A 16,335-nucleotide genomic window follows, 5' to 3' on the forward strand; every position below is an offset into this window, starting at 1 on the left:
CGGTATCCAGAGTGCTCTGATGGTGATTCCTGTGAATCTGCTCATTGTCCAAATTTTTCGGAATAGCTCGGTCAGACCTTCCAGGAAAATCAGTACGGGTAAAGATATTTTTCTAATTATTTATAGGAAGTTCTAAAGTTTAGAATAGCCTTATTTCTTAAGATACGACTGCCATTTTTTAAAAATCCCAACATGTAATCACCAGACGTGGTGACGACACATTCAAGTTGTTCAACTTATATCAATGCCACCACCAACACAGGGGACAAATACATGACAGGACAATACTCATTTACACCTGATGTAAGTGAGGAAAGTCGTGTTAAGTGCCTTTCTCAAGGGCACAAGATCGGTGGCACGTCAGGACTCGAACCCGAGAGTCTTAGTTCCGAGTCGCGCACTCTGACGCTACGCCACACGACCCTACGACTGCCATTTGGGTGGGTTTTATGATCAACTGATAGAATTCATGCAAATGAGGCAATAATGCTTGTTTTACAGTAATGAAAAGTGATGACCTATCCGTGAAAGTCGATCAACTGGCAAAGAAGAAGAGAAAGAAACGCCTTTTACCCTGGTGGTGTGTCTTCTTTGGTAAGAAGAACATTATCTTATGAAATACGTCAGTCTTTCTCTTGTATGTAGTTATTGACTACTCATTTTAAATCCACATTCTCATGATCATGTCAAGCATGTCTCGAACACTGCTAACCTAAAAGCGGCCTCTTCGTTCAACTTTGGTCGCGATCTCTATCGGCAGAACCCCTGATTCTACCGTATCTCTCTCTTTTTATCTCTCTCTTATGTATTTTACCAACTTATGTTATGTATCTTACAAGTATCTTACATCCGCAGTCAAGGAGCATATTGATAATGGTAATTAGATGTATTTTAAATTTTTGGTTCAAAATGCAGCATGGTTCCTCGTGTTGGGTACCTGTGTCGTCTCCGCGTTCTTCACCATGTTGTACGGGTTCGAGTACGGCCGGGAGAAGGCAGATGCGTGGGTCTTCACTTTCCTCACATCCTTCGTCTTCGACCTAGCCATCTCTCAACCACTCAAGATCCTCCTGCTAGGTTTCTTCTTCGCGATGATAATAAAGGTAAACCAGTACATCATCATGATCATCATAAAACTATCCATGTTTAACAGAATGCATTTGCCACATGCAGTACGATGAAACATTAACTTCTGACGTTTGTCAGTTTGTGCCTTTTTCCTCTTTCTATTGTTGCACATTATGAATTTTATGCTTACGACTGTCTTGTATTATTTTTTTCACAGAAACCTGACTCACTGGAAGACAACGTTCACCCAACCCAACTGCGTGATGATGAGTTATTTCTTAGTCTACAGGATAAAGATGTGGGTTTATCATTTATTTCGTATTCATTTTTTACCACATTCTATACGCCATTTCTATGTTATGTGCAAAACCACACGCAATTATGTGCATGTGAAATAATTGCATTGAGAAATCAACTCCAATTTGCAAATGGTGTGTTGATAATGTCACCTAAGCCTATATTCCATTAACCTTATTACAGTCGTATTTTATCAATTTATCTAATACTTATCAATCTTTTGTTACAACAAGGACATATTCAAAAGACAATTTACAAATTGACATTGCCAGACAAATACACAAAACAAATATTTGATTTGTATAGTGGGCATTTTTCTCTTTCAGTGCGCTTTACTTACTATCAGATATTTTTCAGACTAAACACATGTCCAAGAAGAAGATATCTAAACCGACTGGACCTCCTGGGAAAGACAGACTTGCGGTTGCTCGGGAAGTTCGGCTCATAGAACTGGGTCTGAGATACGCGTGTTCCGACTTTGTGTTCTACACCAGCTACATCGTTCTGTTACTGGTCATAGCGAACGGGAGCAGGGACAGTTCCATGTACCACATGAACACCCATCTTCATAACACACTTCTTCATCCTTTCTCACAGGTAGGAGTCTTTGTAGTCACAGGTCTTTGTAGTTTTTACCTCCGTGAAAAATGGAGGGATTTTTGGTGTGCCTGTGTGTGTTGATTACTAAATTTTAATTCCGCACATTTGTAGTCACATAACTTTGAACGCCTTTATGGATAAAAATGACAACTCCCAACTTTCCTTTTTAGGTCAAAGATTCCCCAACGTTTTGGGATTTTGTCAGAGATCACGTCGTTTCAGATCTTCATGACGTGAGGTGGTACAACGGAGACAGATTCCACAGGGCAGGCTTCCTGACTGATACCAGCTCATTCCTCGTCGGACGTCCCAGGCTCCGGCAAATCCGAGTCCAGAAAGGTTTGTGCCATATTCTGTATATATATATATATATATATATACACCTGACACGTTCATTCATTAGTTTCATTGTATAGTGTGGGTTAAGCCAACCTTTGAAATCAGTGCATTCTTAAAATAAAATTTACAAATCAATGAGATCCTCTAAATACAGCATGTTTGTAGTGCATACGAATTCATAGGTGGTACAAAAGGTTGACTCGGGCAAACGCTAGATTCTAACAGCAAAAATAGCTATGAGTTTATATCTTTTTGTTACATTGACTTCCTCTGGGATTTGTTTTAAAGTGCTCTCTTGAAAATCAGCCGTTCTGAACAACCCATGCATACCAAAGATCAATAAAATTAATACAAAGGCATTCGAAATCAATACCCCCGACACTATTAGTGAAACTTTATCACTGAGACGTTGACTGACTTTTTTACTTCCAGACGAAAGCTGTGATGTCCCCGCACCTTTGTGGAGAACGCTGACTGACTGTGATAAGCCTTACAGCCTGCTGAATACTGACGTCAACAGTTACGACGTCGGGTGGGAACATTTTAAGAACGTAACGTTTGAAGCACCGACCAGCTTGCACAACGTTTCCCACTACCAGAGGCCATGGATTTACCAGTATGCATCATTGAGTGGTAAGGACTGAATTCTACTTCTTTTCACGAGAGAATAAAACTTATCAGGTTGGTGAAGAATAGAATAACGAATTCATTTATTCACACCCATTTGTTTTACAAAAGCCTACGTCATTAAAGTTAGGTGTTCCTGGTTCGCTGTGTACTGAAGCTAGGTGTTACTGGTTCACTCTAAGCTAGGTGTTACTGGTTAACTGTGCACCGAAGCTAGGTGTTACGGGGTCTTAACCGTAAATTAATTGTGACACACATAAAAACTTACATGTGAGGTACCATACTGTTGCAAAATGCCCACCGACCAAATCTTTTGCTTTTGACTTTACTCTCACTCTAATATTTCAATGATTCGAGCATTCCGTTGATATTTCTTTTTGTATCGACGTTGATAAGGCTTCATACAAAACAGCAAACTAGTCTATTGTTATTTACAGCGGCCGTTCCTGATACTGGCAAACATGGCTCCTACTACGGCGGCGGTTACCTGGTGGAACTATCCAACAGTAGCAGCGCCGACATGGAACTGATAGATGAACTGCAGGAATTGCACTGGATAGATGCCAACACAAGGGCAGTTTTCATTGAGATAATCGTCTACAATGCGAACGCAAATCTGTTTGCGGTTTTGACGTTGCTAACTGAGTTTACCACACTAGGGAAAGCCTACAGTCAAGGCGAGGTAAGGTTTTGAAATTTTACCACCACTTTTAATTCACATTTATCATTTATCTGAACCTTTCTTATGCTTGTTTTGACTCTTCATTTTCAAGAAAATAATTTTCTGTATGTTTTTAGATTATGGTGGTCCGGTTGTACCCGTACACGACAGCATGGGGATTCGTTCTGCTGGGATGTTACGGACTCTTCATCCTTATTACTCTGTATCTTGCATTTAAAGAAGGTAGGATGGGGAAAACTGTGTTATTATACATTCTTTAAGCAACTCCATGAAATGTTGTGTGCTTATCATAGGAAAATTACACGTCGGACACTTGACTTGGGCTGGTGCGTTACGCTGAAGCCCGGTTATTCTGGTTATGCAGATACAGATGCAGACCTAGGTTTTTCTGGTTATTTACTTCCATGACTATCATTCAGTGCAGACTTTTTCGCGCTAACAAAAATATGCCAGAATATGCCAGAAAGAGGATTAACACAGTTAAGAAATATGTGGCCATAGAAACTGTTATGGGCCATGTTTTCATACTCTGCTTTAGAAAACCTTATTAGGGTTACATGAAACTGAATATTTCATGTAAAATATGAACATATTCACTCCAAACTCTCTCCAGTACGCCGCATGCTGACGCTGGGAATGGAATACTTCAAGCTGTTCTGGCGTGTAGTGGAGCTCGTGCTGTCCCTGTTGGCTCTGGCGGAAATCGGGGTCCACCTTTATACCGCCTACCTGATACTCGGCTTCAACAATGTTAGAACCCATGGTGACGATAGCAGTGGAGATCATAGGTAAGGATGTAGAAGTAAAGAAGTTAAAGAATATCTTTAATGAAAATTGAAATTTTAATGAAAATTGAAATTTTACATGAACATTAAAAATTCTTAAAAATTTGTGGCATCTCATAGCTATAGAATCCATACTAAACGTATCAATTACTAAAGGGTAGGTTGTTGTTTGTTTTACCTTATCGTTAATTTTTTTCTTTATTATAGAATATGAAATGACGTTTTTTTTTTCATTTCACCCCACAGGTACAATAAGTACAAACAAGCTGCAAGCTGGGATAAAATCAACACGTACATTCTCGGCTGGCTGGTCTGTGTGGCGTGTTTAAAGATGTTGTACCTGTGCCGATTTAACAACAAAATCGCGCGTGGACCAAAAGTGACGAGAAAGGCACTGAAACCGTTGCTCAGCTTCATGGTTGTATTTAGCTTTTTGTTCATGGCGTTTTGTATGCTCGGGTTCCTGGTTCTCGGCTCTAGGCTGAGTCTGTACAGCAGTTTCGTTCAGACCATGCAGACGTTGTTTTCTGTCATGCTCGGGAAAATGGACTACTACTCGGTAGAGTCGGCAGGTGGCGTCCTCGGACCGCTGATGCTGTTCTGCTTCGTCATGTTTTTCCCCAACGTCCTGGTCATGATGTTTCTGGCGATTTTCGACGACGCTTTCCAAGAAGTCATCGAGGAGGAAGAGATCAGTGGGAAGTCAGAAAACGAGAAAATCAAAGACTATGCTGTTTATCTGTTTAGAAAGTTTGTATTGAAGAACACGGATGAGGAATTTTTCACTGTAAATCAGACAAATGTGGCGGATATTGCCGAAGCGAGAGACAGACCTTCGGGTGAAACCGTTCCTAAAATACACATAAATGGAACATCGCGGATGGATTCTTCTTACGAGGTGATGGAACTTGTGGAATTGGAGGAAATTGACGAATCGGTAGGTCAAATTTCCTCCGCTGTAACACTGTATGTGGAAATGGTGTATTTATTAAATCAAATTCGAAATGCAGCTAGACAAATCTATCGAATTTCTTCGGACACTAAAATTGCGAAGTGAAGTTCAACAATGTTAGCTACACATAGTATACCTTGCATGTATCAACTTTGACTGTATATGACGTAACCTATACTACCCACCCCTGCGTCGTTTATGTTTTATACCATGATTCCACAGTACGCATTCCCTGGGATCCCATACCACATCCTACCGTGCACCAAGGGCATGCCGGTTCACAACCCTGTCAATCAACTGATACACGATCTCCACCCACTCCCCATTGAATTGCTGCATTGGATATGTTAGGTGATAAGTACGATTGTATACATTACGCGATAAGTATGGCACGTGCACTGTCATGCTATGAGTCACGATTCCGTAGAATAGTATAATTACATTGTTGAATCAAATAATTCTATACTGGAGATCTAAATAAATCAATTGCAGATATCGCTTTACGGTGTCTTTAGTTTTTTTTTCAGTTGTATGAAGAAGTTGTTTATAAGTCTTGATAATCTTTGACAGAATGTACACATGACCCACCCTCATAACATACGCTGTACAAATATACACTAGCTCCCTCCCACTGACCAAACTTATCTGGGGAGAACAAACAATTATCTAGTGTTAGGCTGATCATTAACTTCCACTTAACTAATTTATCTGTCATCTCAAGGACACAGGTTAGTCATAGCAGATCAATGACTCAAAACTACAAACTGTTATAAAGTTAACATGTTTAATAAAACTCTAACGTACCCATACACTGTAACGGACTTTGTACATTAAACTTTACTCAAAGACTGAGCAGCATAGCTTTCATGGTAACAAAAAGCTTGTAAGGTATAAACACAGAATATGATATCATGAGTATATACAAAATTGTTTAGTCGATGGCACAAAGGTACCGGTATACAAGAGCCTGGTCTATTGTCTATGGCTGCCATAGCAATACTTGTAATAGCATAAAATACCTAGTGCAACAACAACAGCTATTTCCTAGAATAAAACAGTTGTAATGTATACAAAAATGAAACACTGTCAAACTAGTCTTGTTTGGTCTTACAGATTATGACAGTTTAAAGTTGAATTGAATTAAAGCATACCAGTATATCCCTGCAGGACTACATAACTGCAACAATTGATCAAAGTTAAATAATATATTTGATATCTGCCTGGGTGTAATGTAAGACAATATGTTTCTTGACCTGATTTTGAGAGTGTTGAAAGGATGTTTAGAAGAACTGCTCCAGCTTTCTTCATCTATACATTGCTGGTGTCCATGCTAAGGAAAAAGAAAAAGACACAAAACGTTTTTACAAAACTAATAAGAAGAATTGTCCTTTCAATTTCCTTACAAGATTTTGTCATAAGTATTAAAGAGGCATGGTAGCCCCAACAGTAAAGTATATCTGGGGAAAGAATATTTCACCAAAACGCAGTGAAATTACTTAAAAGCATTCTTACTTGAAGGCGTAAAAATCCTCGTCCATCTTTCCTCTGTAAAATAAAAGTTACGCCGTTCAATGTATGTAAGAGGGATTTTAACTGATTAGTGATATGTAACTGTTAAATATGCAGATTGAAATGTAGCTTTTTGTTTTGGATGGCGATGAATGATTCTGTTGGGATTTTCTCATGAAGATTGTGATAAGTGCACCGCATTATGATTCATAAAATTTGTGAAAAGTGATTTATGGAACCTGAAATTTTTATCGACTGGATCATTACTTGATTTTTTGTTATTTTTGACAGGCAATGAAATCGACCGTTCACCACAGCTCCCTCTTACAATTACAAAGAAATTTTGATAAATTTTGATAAGGATTATATCAGTAGAACGTACCCATTTTTGTTGTTGTTGCTGTAAACATCTCCCCCATAACCGGGTTTATTGTAAAAAAGAAGAGCCACAAAACATTTAATAGTTACAGTGTACGTAATGCAGTTTGATTTCTTGTCCATGGTGGAGGGGGCAGGGCAAGAAAGTAGCAATCAAAAGGTACGGAACATAAAAATGGGTGCCATACTTTTGTACATAGCTGCTTGCTAAAAGAGGCATGGAGCGATCACATGTATAGCATTGGGAAAACTTAGAATTGACAGGGAAATTGAATGCACTTACTTCCCGTTTATCATTGGTCCCATCGCCACGTCGTACATCGGGTTGGCCGTTTCCCATCCTTGGTTCTTCTGCCTATTGCTGAGGAAATTTGGAAGCAATAACAACGTATTGTAAAATGGCGTATCATATTTATCTGAACCTTTGTTTTACGTTTTCATGAAAGATGCAATTCAATCAGGTATTTCACCACTTCTTTGATTACTTCACATACCATCCATTGCTCCAACCCGGTGCTGGGTCACATTCAGGCACAACCTCCCAACAATTAATAAACTATTAAAATCACCTTCCACTCACCATGGAACCGAAGATATTAGAACAGACAGACACAAACAGACATCCAAAACTTGAAAACCCAAAACAATACTTCCGTACCCAGAAAAGTAAACATAAAATGTGCCATCACCATAAGAAAATGTACTGAATCAGTTCTGATGACTCACATTTCATTTTGTGCAGCATATCATTGTATCCAATTATATGTAAAATATTCTTTACTCACCTTTTTCGACACTTGAAAACGATGACGATGACCACCACTAGTAGTATAACAACGACCGCACCGCCTGCTCCTGCTCCAATGATGATTCCTATGGACAGACCGCCGTCCTGTGCCTCTGACTCCGGTTGGACTGTCACTGGCTTTTTCGTTGACGCTTTCGTTGGTTCGGGTTTTAATGTAGTCAGAGTTGCAGTGGAAGCCTGATCAGGCTTGACTGTACTTGATTTTGTCGTAGTAGTTTGGTGTAGTTCTGTTGTAGACGTTGAAGCACTTGGTAACGACGTCTCAGAAGGTTTTTTTGTAGTGGCAATGTTTGTGGTTGCTGAAGAGTGTTCATGAGTTGGCGTTGTAGTCTCTCTTGGGACTGTTGTCTGCAAAATTGTTGATGGCGTGACCGTTGTACTGGGCGTTGACGTTGTCTCCTCTTCTATAGTAGTTGCCACATGTGTAGTGCTTTGTAATGGGGTGTTGCTGTCGACTGTGGTTGTTGGAGACCTTTCTGTCGTTTCTTCCGAAGATGTGGTTGGTTGTACGTCTGGAGATGACGTGTGTTGCGTTGTCGTGATCGTTGTGGGTAAAATAGTAGTTGTGTCAGGTGCTGTAGTAAGTTCTAATGTTGTTACCTCTGTTGTTATAACAGAAGTCGTATCGGGTGCTGTAGTAAGTTCTAATGTTGTTACCTCTGTTGTTATTATAGAAGTCGTATCGGGTGCTGTAGTAAGTTCTAATGTTGTTACCTCTGTTGTTATTATAGAAGTTGTATCGGGTGCTGTAGTAAGTTCTAATGTTGTTTCGTCAGTTGTTACAACAGAAGTTGTTATCGGTTCGGTTGTCGCTAACGCTTGCTGTGTGCTAGTAGTGGCGTCTGTTGTTGTATCCATTGCTGTTGATGTGTACTCAGGCGTTGTAACAGTTGCTGTCGTGGCTTCTTGTGTTGTAACAGGTGTTGTTGTAGTGATGTAGGTTGTAGAAGGTTCCGGTGTAGTATGGCCTTCCTCCGTGGTTGTATCTTCAGTGGATGGCTCACTAGTAGATGTTGTCGTCTGCAGAAGTGTCGTTGTTGTATCTGCCGTTGTTACAGGATTCGTAGTTACAACGTCTGTTGTTGTCCTTTGCGCTGTTGTAGCTACCGTCGTTGTAGTGATCGCCACAGTTGTTGCTGACATACAACAGAAGCAAAACGAACAAGAATGGCGTATAGGGTATGGTACTCTTCGTAATACTATATATATGGACAAAGGCAGTAATATAAAATGGGTACAACACGCTTAATCATGATTACACCTACCGACGCATGGTGTTGTTCTATAACTGACGTCATCTATGGCGATGTCACCCCGGTAACTGGTCCCTCGTACACCTTCAAATACGACCTAGTTGAGAAGTAGACGGTAGGCGAATTACATTACCAAACTGTATGCGCACAGTTCAGTTACATAACAATGATAACAGCAAACCGTGGCCAACACAAAAGAAACACAAATTGTTTTCTCAGACAGATACAGATATGTCTATGCAAATTGAATATACATTTACGTACGTAGAAGTTTTTGTCTGTGACCAGATCCACTGTAGCCTGTTTCCAGGCGTCCCCCTGGTCCCCTGTTTGAGACCAGACCGGTGTCCCCAGTTCGGCGCTGCCTGTGAATCTTTGGTAGACGTTTAGTTCCCCTGTACTAGTACCGTACATGTGGTACCAGAACTCCAGACATTTGATGTCTGTTGACAGGACAGGGCTGCTCAAACGTGCGATGTCTCCTGACTGTAGACCCGATGTCTCAATGTACATGTAGTATCCTGAAATGAAGAAGGAAAATGAGGTATACGGTAAAATTGACAACCCAAAGACACCAGCTCCCTGCCATCTACTTGTTATGTGCAGCCTCAAAAGGTGTGTGGTTCTGGACCTATACATAACAAAACAGCAAATTGAATGATATACCCTTACCCGAGCCAGTGGTGTGATCTGATGAAGGCCCAGTGTTTGTAGTCCCAGTACTACCCTGCTGGCGTGTCCAGTCAAAGTCATCTGTGTTGTCCTGTTGGTAACCGCACAACGACGCGTCAAAAGTACAACTTCCTAAAGTAAAAAGAATAACCATGTAAACACATCTGTTGTAGAAAAAGGGATATTGATAATTTGTTCCAAAGAAATGCATGGCACACAATACAAATAACAACGTCCTGTTTGTAATGTAACCAGTAAACCCATACTTACCGTCCCCACAGGGTGTTGATCTGAAACTGACGTCGTCTATCGCGATGTCACCATACAAACTAGACCCTCTGACGCCCTCAAACACGATCTGATGTAAAAATGTGTGGATACACTCAATCTTAAAAATACCTTTCAAACATAAAGCTCTGAAAAGTAAAGTTAATGTCAACATGCATTTATAGCAACATCTCGTCCATTAAACCCTACACCACGTTAAAAGTTTGCAACATATACGTTTCTTTCCATTCTGTTTTCATATTTGGGATCAAATGTACTTTATAAAATAAAATTTACCTGGAAGTTGTTCACAGCTGCAATATCCAGTCTGGCCTGGTCCCAGACGTTCCCCTGGTCTCCTGCTAGAGACCATATCGGAGTTCCTAGCTGGGCGCTGCCTGTGGGTCTTTGATAGACCCTAAGATCTCCTGTACTGCTACCGTACATATGGTACCAGAACTCCAGACATCTGGTGTTGGTAGGCAGGGCAGGGGTTATCAGACGCGCGATGTCTCCTCGTACCTGGGGACTGGACGCCTCAATGTACATGTAGTAACCTGAAATCGATGTAAAATGATGATTGTGCACCAAAGAATCGATTTTCAATAGTATTTATACGCTAGTAAATGTATCAAAAATAGTATCCCGTCAATTACCTAATATGTTAACTACTCTACTCTACGAAGCGTAAATGTGTTATTGCTCCTACAAGTAATAGTAATAGTTACAAATTTAGTATGATTCTCTTACCATTCCCAGTAGTGTGGTCCGATCCAGGCCCAGTGCCTGTAGTCGAGGTGCTTCCGTATTTCCGTGCCCAGTCAAAGTCATCTGTGTTGTCCTGTTGGTAGCCGCAAACATCCGTGTTGAAATCACAGTCTCCTGAAATGCAAGGAGCATATTCTCCGTTAAACCTATCGTATAATAACTTTATGGTACATACACAGTAGTTATAAGGTACTTGGCCAACATCTGTGTTATGAATTTCAATGATATACATATCTTACAAGATTTAGAGTTTAGATTTTTTCGTACTTTCTGATGGGACCGCCTCTGTTGTTGTAGGACCTTGCGTTGTGGCTGCAGATGTTGTGGACTCCATCTCTGTTGTCACACGTTGTGTAGATGACTCAGGTGTTGTCACCTGTAGGGGTGTTGTTGTTTCAGCTGCAGCTGTCGCGAGATCTGTAGTGCTTTTGTCTACTGTTGCTACAGTGACTGTTGTAACTGGAGCCGCTAGTGTGGTTGTTACAACTGGGCCTGTTACAAAACAGAATCACGTTAATAGATAGATTTTACTTTATGCAGTACGCTGTATATCATGTCAGCTAGCCGTGGAAAGTAAAGTGCCTATCTATGTTTAGCTTATATAACTTTGCAACACATTACGCAGATGATATGCGCTTGAATTAATATTAATAAACCTCTTTTGCTAGTGTATATAGAGTCGTAATCATATATTGCAATAAACTATTCTATTATTAAAACAAATTAAGAAAATTAAGGAGAAGAGAAACTCACCGGCGCACGATGTTGTTCTTCCACTGACATCATCTATGGCGATGTCACCCCGGGCAGTGGACCCTCGTACAGCTTCAAACACGATCTAGTAAGAAAGATGTGGATTCATTATAACCCTAATTCTCACGAAAATTGCTTCTGAGCGTCATTAAGAACTATTTAAGGAAACAGTGCAGACTCTAATGGGAATTTAGACAAATTGGTCCATAGAAACTAGAAGAAAGTAACCAACAAATAGCTTCTTGTTTGCTGTAAATAGCATGTACGTACATAGAAGCTGCTGCCTTGTGCAAGACCCACTGTAGCGTTGTGCCAAACATCCCCCTGGTCTCCTGTTAGAGACCATAGTGGTGTGCCCAGCTGAGAGCTGTCAGATGAGCTTTGGTAGACCCTCAGTTCCTCTACACCATCCCCGTACATGTGGTACCAGAACTCCAGACATCTGGTGTCACTGGACAGTACAGGACTGATCAGACGTGCGATGTCTCCTGGCTGCCTTGGAGTGGACGTCTCAATGTACATGTAGGAACCTTCGAGAAATTGTACGTAAATCCTGTCAGTGTCTCTAGATCTTTTTAATCTACCAAAGGCACAGAGACAGGTTTTCGTTGTTAAGAGGTGAAGCAAACAAACTACTATTTAGTAGGATATGCAAAATGGTATTTCTAGATGATACACGTACATTTGTGTCTGATGTCAAGTGCTTTGCGTCAAAATATAGCTGAGCAAGAATGTTCCTTTACCTACAGAAGACCCAGTAGTGTGGTCCAATGAAGGCCCAGTGTTTACAGTCCCTGTGTTACCCTGCTGACGTGTCCAGTCAAAGTCATCTGTGCTGTCTTGTTGGTAACCACACAGTGAAGCATCGAAATCACAGTCTCCTTAAAAAGATACAAAAAACCAAGAGAAATTTACTTCAAAGAGGCGAAAGGAAGACGACGAGAAATCATGAACATATAGTTGTTCTAATCGATTGATTGATAAATTGATTGGTTGATATTGATCGATTTTGACGGAACATTAATTTTGACTAAAATATGTTGAAGATTGTAAACTCAGCAGACAGGAAGATGCTTCTCTCCACATCCAAAATATATTCACAGCGTGTTAAGTAGTCTTGGTTATACTAAAGAGGGCACAAACCGCCACATGGTGTTGTCCTGAAACTGACGTCATCTATCGCGATGTCACCTCGGTAACTGGATCCTCGTACACCTTCAAACACGATCTGGTAAAGAAAGGGATGATTGACACATTGCTAAATCCCATATGCTAATTATGTCTAAGTGCATACGGCACCACATGATGCATAGCAGTACATATATCTATTGAAATGCCCCCTGAATCCCATGGAAAGGTAGGTGCGATTTAAAATATTTCATCAAGACATGTTTTCATAATCTAATGGCTGTACATGTACTTACGTTGAAGTCACTGGCTGCCTCAACATGAACTCTAGCCCGTTTCCAGACATCACCTTTGTCTCCAGTTTGTGACCATGTCAGACTGCCTGGCAGAGGGCGGCCTGTTGGCCGTATGTAGACGTTGAGGTCATCTGTAGAATCCCCGTACATGTGGTACCAGAACTCCAGACATTTGGTGTCTGTAGACAGTACAGGGCTGATCAGACGTGCGATGTGTCCGGTCTCTTGTGGACTGGAAGTCTCAATGAACATGTAGTATCCTGCAACCGACAACGGAGTAACCGCAAAAATTAACGTGATAAACAGACTTTGACTTAACCTCATCCGGCAAAAGAAAGAAAGTCCTGTGGTTGGCCTTAAAAGTTGAATTTCTGTTTATGAATCTCATTACCTATTACAGCATTATGACCAGTGTCTAAATTAGATTTAACAATATTTTAATCATTCCAAAGACGTAAGTTCAAAACTATTGGGCAAATAATCATAACGATAAATTACAAAAATTGGTTACACACGTATTACATAAACATTATGTATTGCATATGATAGTACGATATTTTAATTGGTAAACGTGATCTTATCATCCGGTATCAACTGCCATATTTTGCAAGAATCAGCTACAATATTGTAATCTATCTTTCTAATATTACTCGTCAATGAAAAACACTGACTTTTCATCGATCTTGCCCGACGCGTATGAGTTCTATTTAAAGTAGTGTAACTATTACGAAGAACAGGAGGTAGTTTATGCTTGAAAATACTTAAAACAATGGCCATCGATTTCACATACCAGATCCAGTAGTGTGATCTGCCGAGGGTCCCGTGTTTGCTGTTCCTGTGGAACCCTGCTGCCTTGTCCAGTCAAAGTTATCTCTGCTGTCTTGTTGGAAACCGCACATATTCGTGTCGAAATCGCAGCCTCCTGAAGTACAAACATACACGACTTAGGCAAACATGCCATGCATGTGACGTTGTAGTGTACTAAAAAAAGGCGGGAAAGGGCGCGAGGCGATAGAATGTTGTCGTTGGATTATCTACATTTTTAGCACATGGAAAGATTCGCAGGGACATACGATTTTGGTTAGCTGATAGACATTGAAATTAATGTTGAAGGTTTGTGACATTTTTCCTTTTTTATATCTCGTGTTTCTGACAACCAAACATCATCAATATTCCAAGCATCAGCTAAAAATCTTCCTAGTTTAGTCCCAAAACAATGTCCATTACATTCTACGTACTAACATCGATTTCTAAATTCCGGTCAAATGACTTAGTATTGCACTTTACATTGGAAGTCCTTTTTGCTTCCTTTCTCCTTCATACCTATTGTTTTTGTCTTCCAAACATCATTAACAATGATCCTAACATCAGTAAACTCTTCCTAATATCGTTCTAAAAGCATTAGCTATTGCAGTCAACCAAACTGTAATTACCACCTCTGTTTAGTACAAACAAATCCTTGACAGAAGTGACAGTGGCTAGAATTTTATCGCATCCAATACAATCATATAGTATGTAATCTTGGTTCCCTATACATAAGCATAATCCCAAATCTAATTCTGACAATACTTCAGTTGCACTATGTACATTCATAGCTGGCGAGGCCAAAAAGCTGATAGTGGCTATATGCCTCATCGCTCCAAAGGTTATCTGTATATCACCTGGGAAACTGCCAAATTAAATTGCAGTTACCAAATCTCAATAACCCTAAGGTAAAGTAATATGAATAGAATATGTTTATAAAATATCTTAGTAAAACGAATTTTAATATCATTGTGTTATGTAACAAAATACACAAGCAAAGAAAAAGTGCACAAAGAATATTTTAGCGACACACTCACATGAGTCGATTCTATCTACATCAAAATAAATGACCTTACCTTGCTGAATAGATAAGGTCCATAGATGAGCAAACGTCAGTCCCAGCATCACATAGTTCACCTTTCTCGCGAATATAATCCGGTACATTCTTATAAACTTCAAATCGGTACTTTTTCTTCTTCACAAAAATATGTCCAACGTCTTGCAGATACACACCCGCGTCTTGGTAATATTTTCTTATAATGACTTTATCGCAAGGCAACTACTCCAAAGCCCGCCACTCCTGTTTACTTTTTAGGATCACGCCACTAAAGTCTTGCTTTCCAGGCTTCTCTGTGTCGACTAACACGTGAAATGTTTCAGTAACTACGAGTTTTGGCCCTCGTTCCACTGCCTTATGAGCAGGCTATGCTACGAAAGGAAGGCAATGATTAGTTTCTTGCTCTAGTGATGGTCAGAAGTAAACGGTTTTAAAGATGATAGTTCTTGGCTATTTCTTGGTGCATCTCAACACAACAAAGTCCCAGATAAAAGTCCCCGATTCGAGGTTATCATTCATTCAGTTAAAGACCTTTAGCCCCGTGAGTAAGCTTAAGTCACCCCACCCCAAAACCCCACCTTACTACACTGCGGATATGGCTGAGAACAAACACGTGCATTATCTGGTAGCCCGGTAACGAAGGTCCCGATACCGCTGGCTGCCCTCTACACAGAGTAGTTTTATTGACTTTATGACTATGTTAGTTTTGACATATGAGAATTTTCATCTTTACAAGCTTGTTGAGATGTATGTGTCATTTTGTTAATCTTAATCAACAAGACGACATGTTTGATATCAATGAAAGTAATAAACATACTATATGTTAAGTTCTATCGGTCATTATTGTGCCAAGACAGGGCACGTTGAAATTGTATGATGTGAGCTTTGAAAAAGCAGTAATTTCTGCAGCAAGTGAGAAGTCAAAGTCACTGCTATTGGCTAGAAAATATAGTTTGCAATGGTCAATGTTTTAGGTCGTTGACAAAGCACTGTGATGATATTCTTCCGCCACCATGCCAAAACGAACTGACGCATGACTGTGTTGTTCTTTTCTATTGTTTGCTAATCTAACATACCGCTGGACGACCGCACCAAACCGTGGGTGTGTCACGGAAATGACGTAAATACAGTTTAATATATTACCGTATTGTGGTTTCTTAACAGAATAATTGCTACAGATCAACAACAGCACAAAACTGTTTTAGTCATTGGCATGGGTCCTCATATATTTAATCAGAATCAATATTCTTTAAATTGAAGTTTGAAAATTCTTATTCAGCAAAATAATAAAG

The 16,335-nt window shown here is 40.0% G+C and overlaps 2 protein-coding genes and 1 long non-coding RNA gene across 3 annotated transcripts; 2 read left to right on the forward strand and 1 right to left on the reverse strand.

Moving 5' to 3' along the window:
- The first annotated feature begins 16 nt into the window (after window positions 1-16).
- Window positions 17-1,097, forward strand: LOC109483418. The gene is made up of 3 exons (XR_002141011.1): window positions 17-98; window positions 502-594; window positions 916-1,097. It is a non-coding gene; the product is annotated as an uncharacterized LOC109483418 (long non-coding RNA).
- Window positions 1,098-1,731: 634 nt separating this feature from the next.
- Window positions 1,732-5,519, forward strand: LOC109483298 (polycystic kidney disease 2-like 1 protein). The gene is made up of 7 exons (XM_019786291.1): window positions 1,732-1,962; window positions 2,136-2,304; window positions 2,737-2,937; window positions 3,369-3,613; window positions 3,730-3,835; window positions 4,227-4,401; window positions 4,645-5,519. Exons 1-7 carry the CDS (start codon window positions 1,732-1,734, stop codon window positions 5,453-5,455), a joined length of 1,938 nt encoding a protein of 645 aa, XP_019641850.1. The 3' UTR covers window positions 5,456-5,519.
- Window positions 5,520-6,191: 672 nt separating this feature from the next.
- On the reverse strand, window positions 6,192-15,382 carry LOC109483299 (MAM and LDL-receptor class A domain-containing protein 1-like). The gene is made up of 19 exons (XM_019786292.1): window positions 15,063-15,382; window positions 13,973-14,104; window positions 13,183-13,442; window positions 12,902-12,986; window positions 12,502-12,639; window positions 12,029-12,288; window positions 11,759-11,843; window positions 11,273-11,497; window positions 10,988-11,119; window positions 10,535-10,794; window positions 10,241-10,328; window positions 9,965-10,102; window positions 9,563-9,819; window positions 9,311-9,395; window positions 8,023-9,181; window positions 7,521-7,598; window positions 7,242-7,289; window positions 6,863-6,895; window positions 6,192-6,680 (listed from the first exon to the last, which is right to left on the reverse strand). Exons 1-19 carry the CDS (start codon window positions 15,148-15,150, stop codon window positions 6,659-6,661), a joined length of 3,573 nt encoding a protein of 1,190 aa, XP_019641851.1. The 5' UTR covers window positions 15,151-15,382; the 3' UTR covers window positions 6,192-6,658.
- Between the last annotated feature and the right edge of the window lie 953 nt (window positions 15,383-16,335).

This window comes from Branchiostoma belcheri, unplaced genomic scaffold, assembly GCF_001625305.1.
Source record: "Branchiostoma belcheri isolate BF01 breed outbred unplaced genomic scaffold, Haploidv18h27 scaffold64, whole genome shotgun sequence".
NCBI lineage: Eukaryota > Metazoa > Chordata > Leptocardii > Amphioxiformes > Branchiostomatidae > Branchiostoma > Branchiostoma belcheri.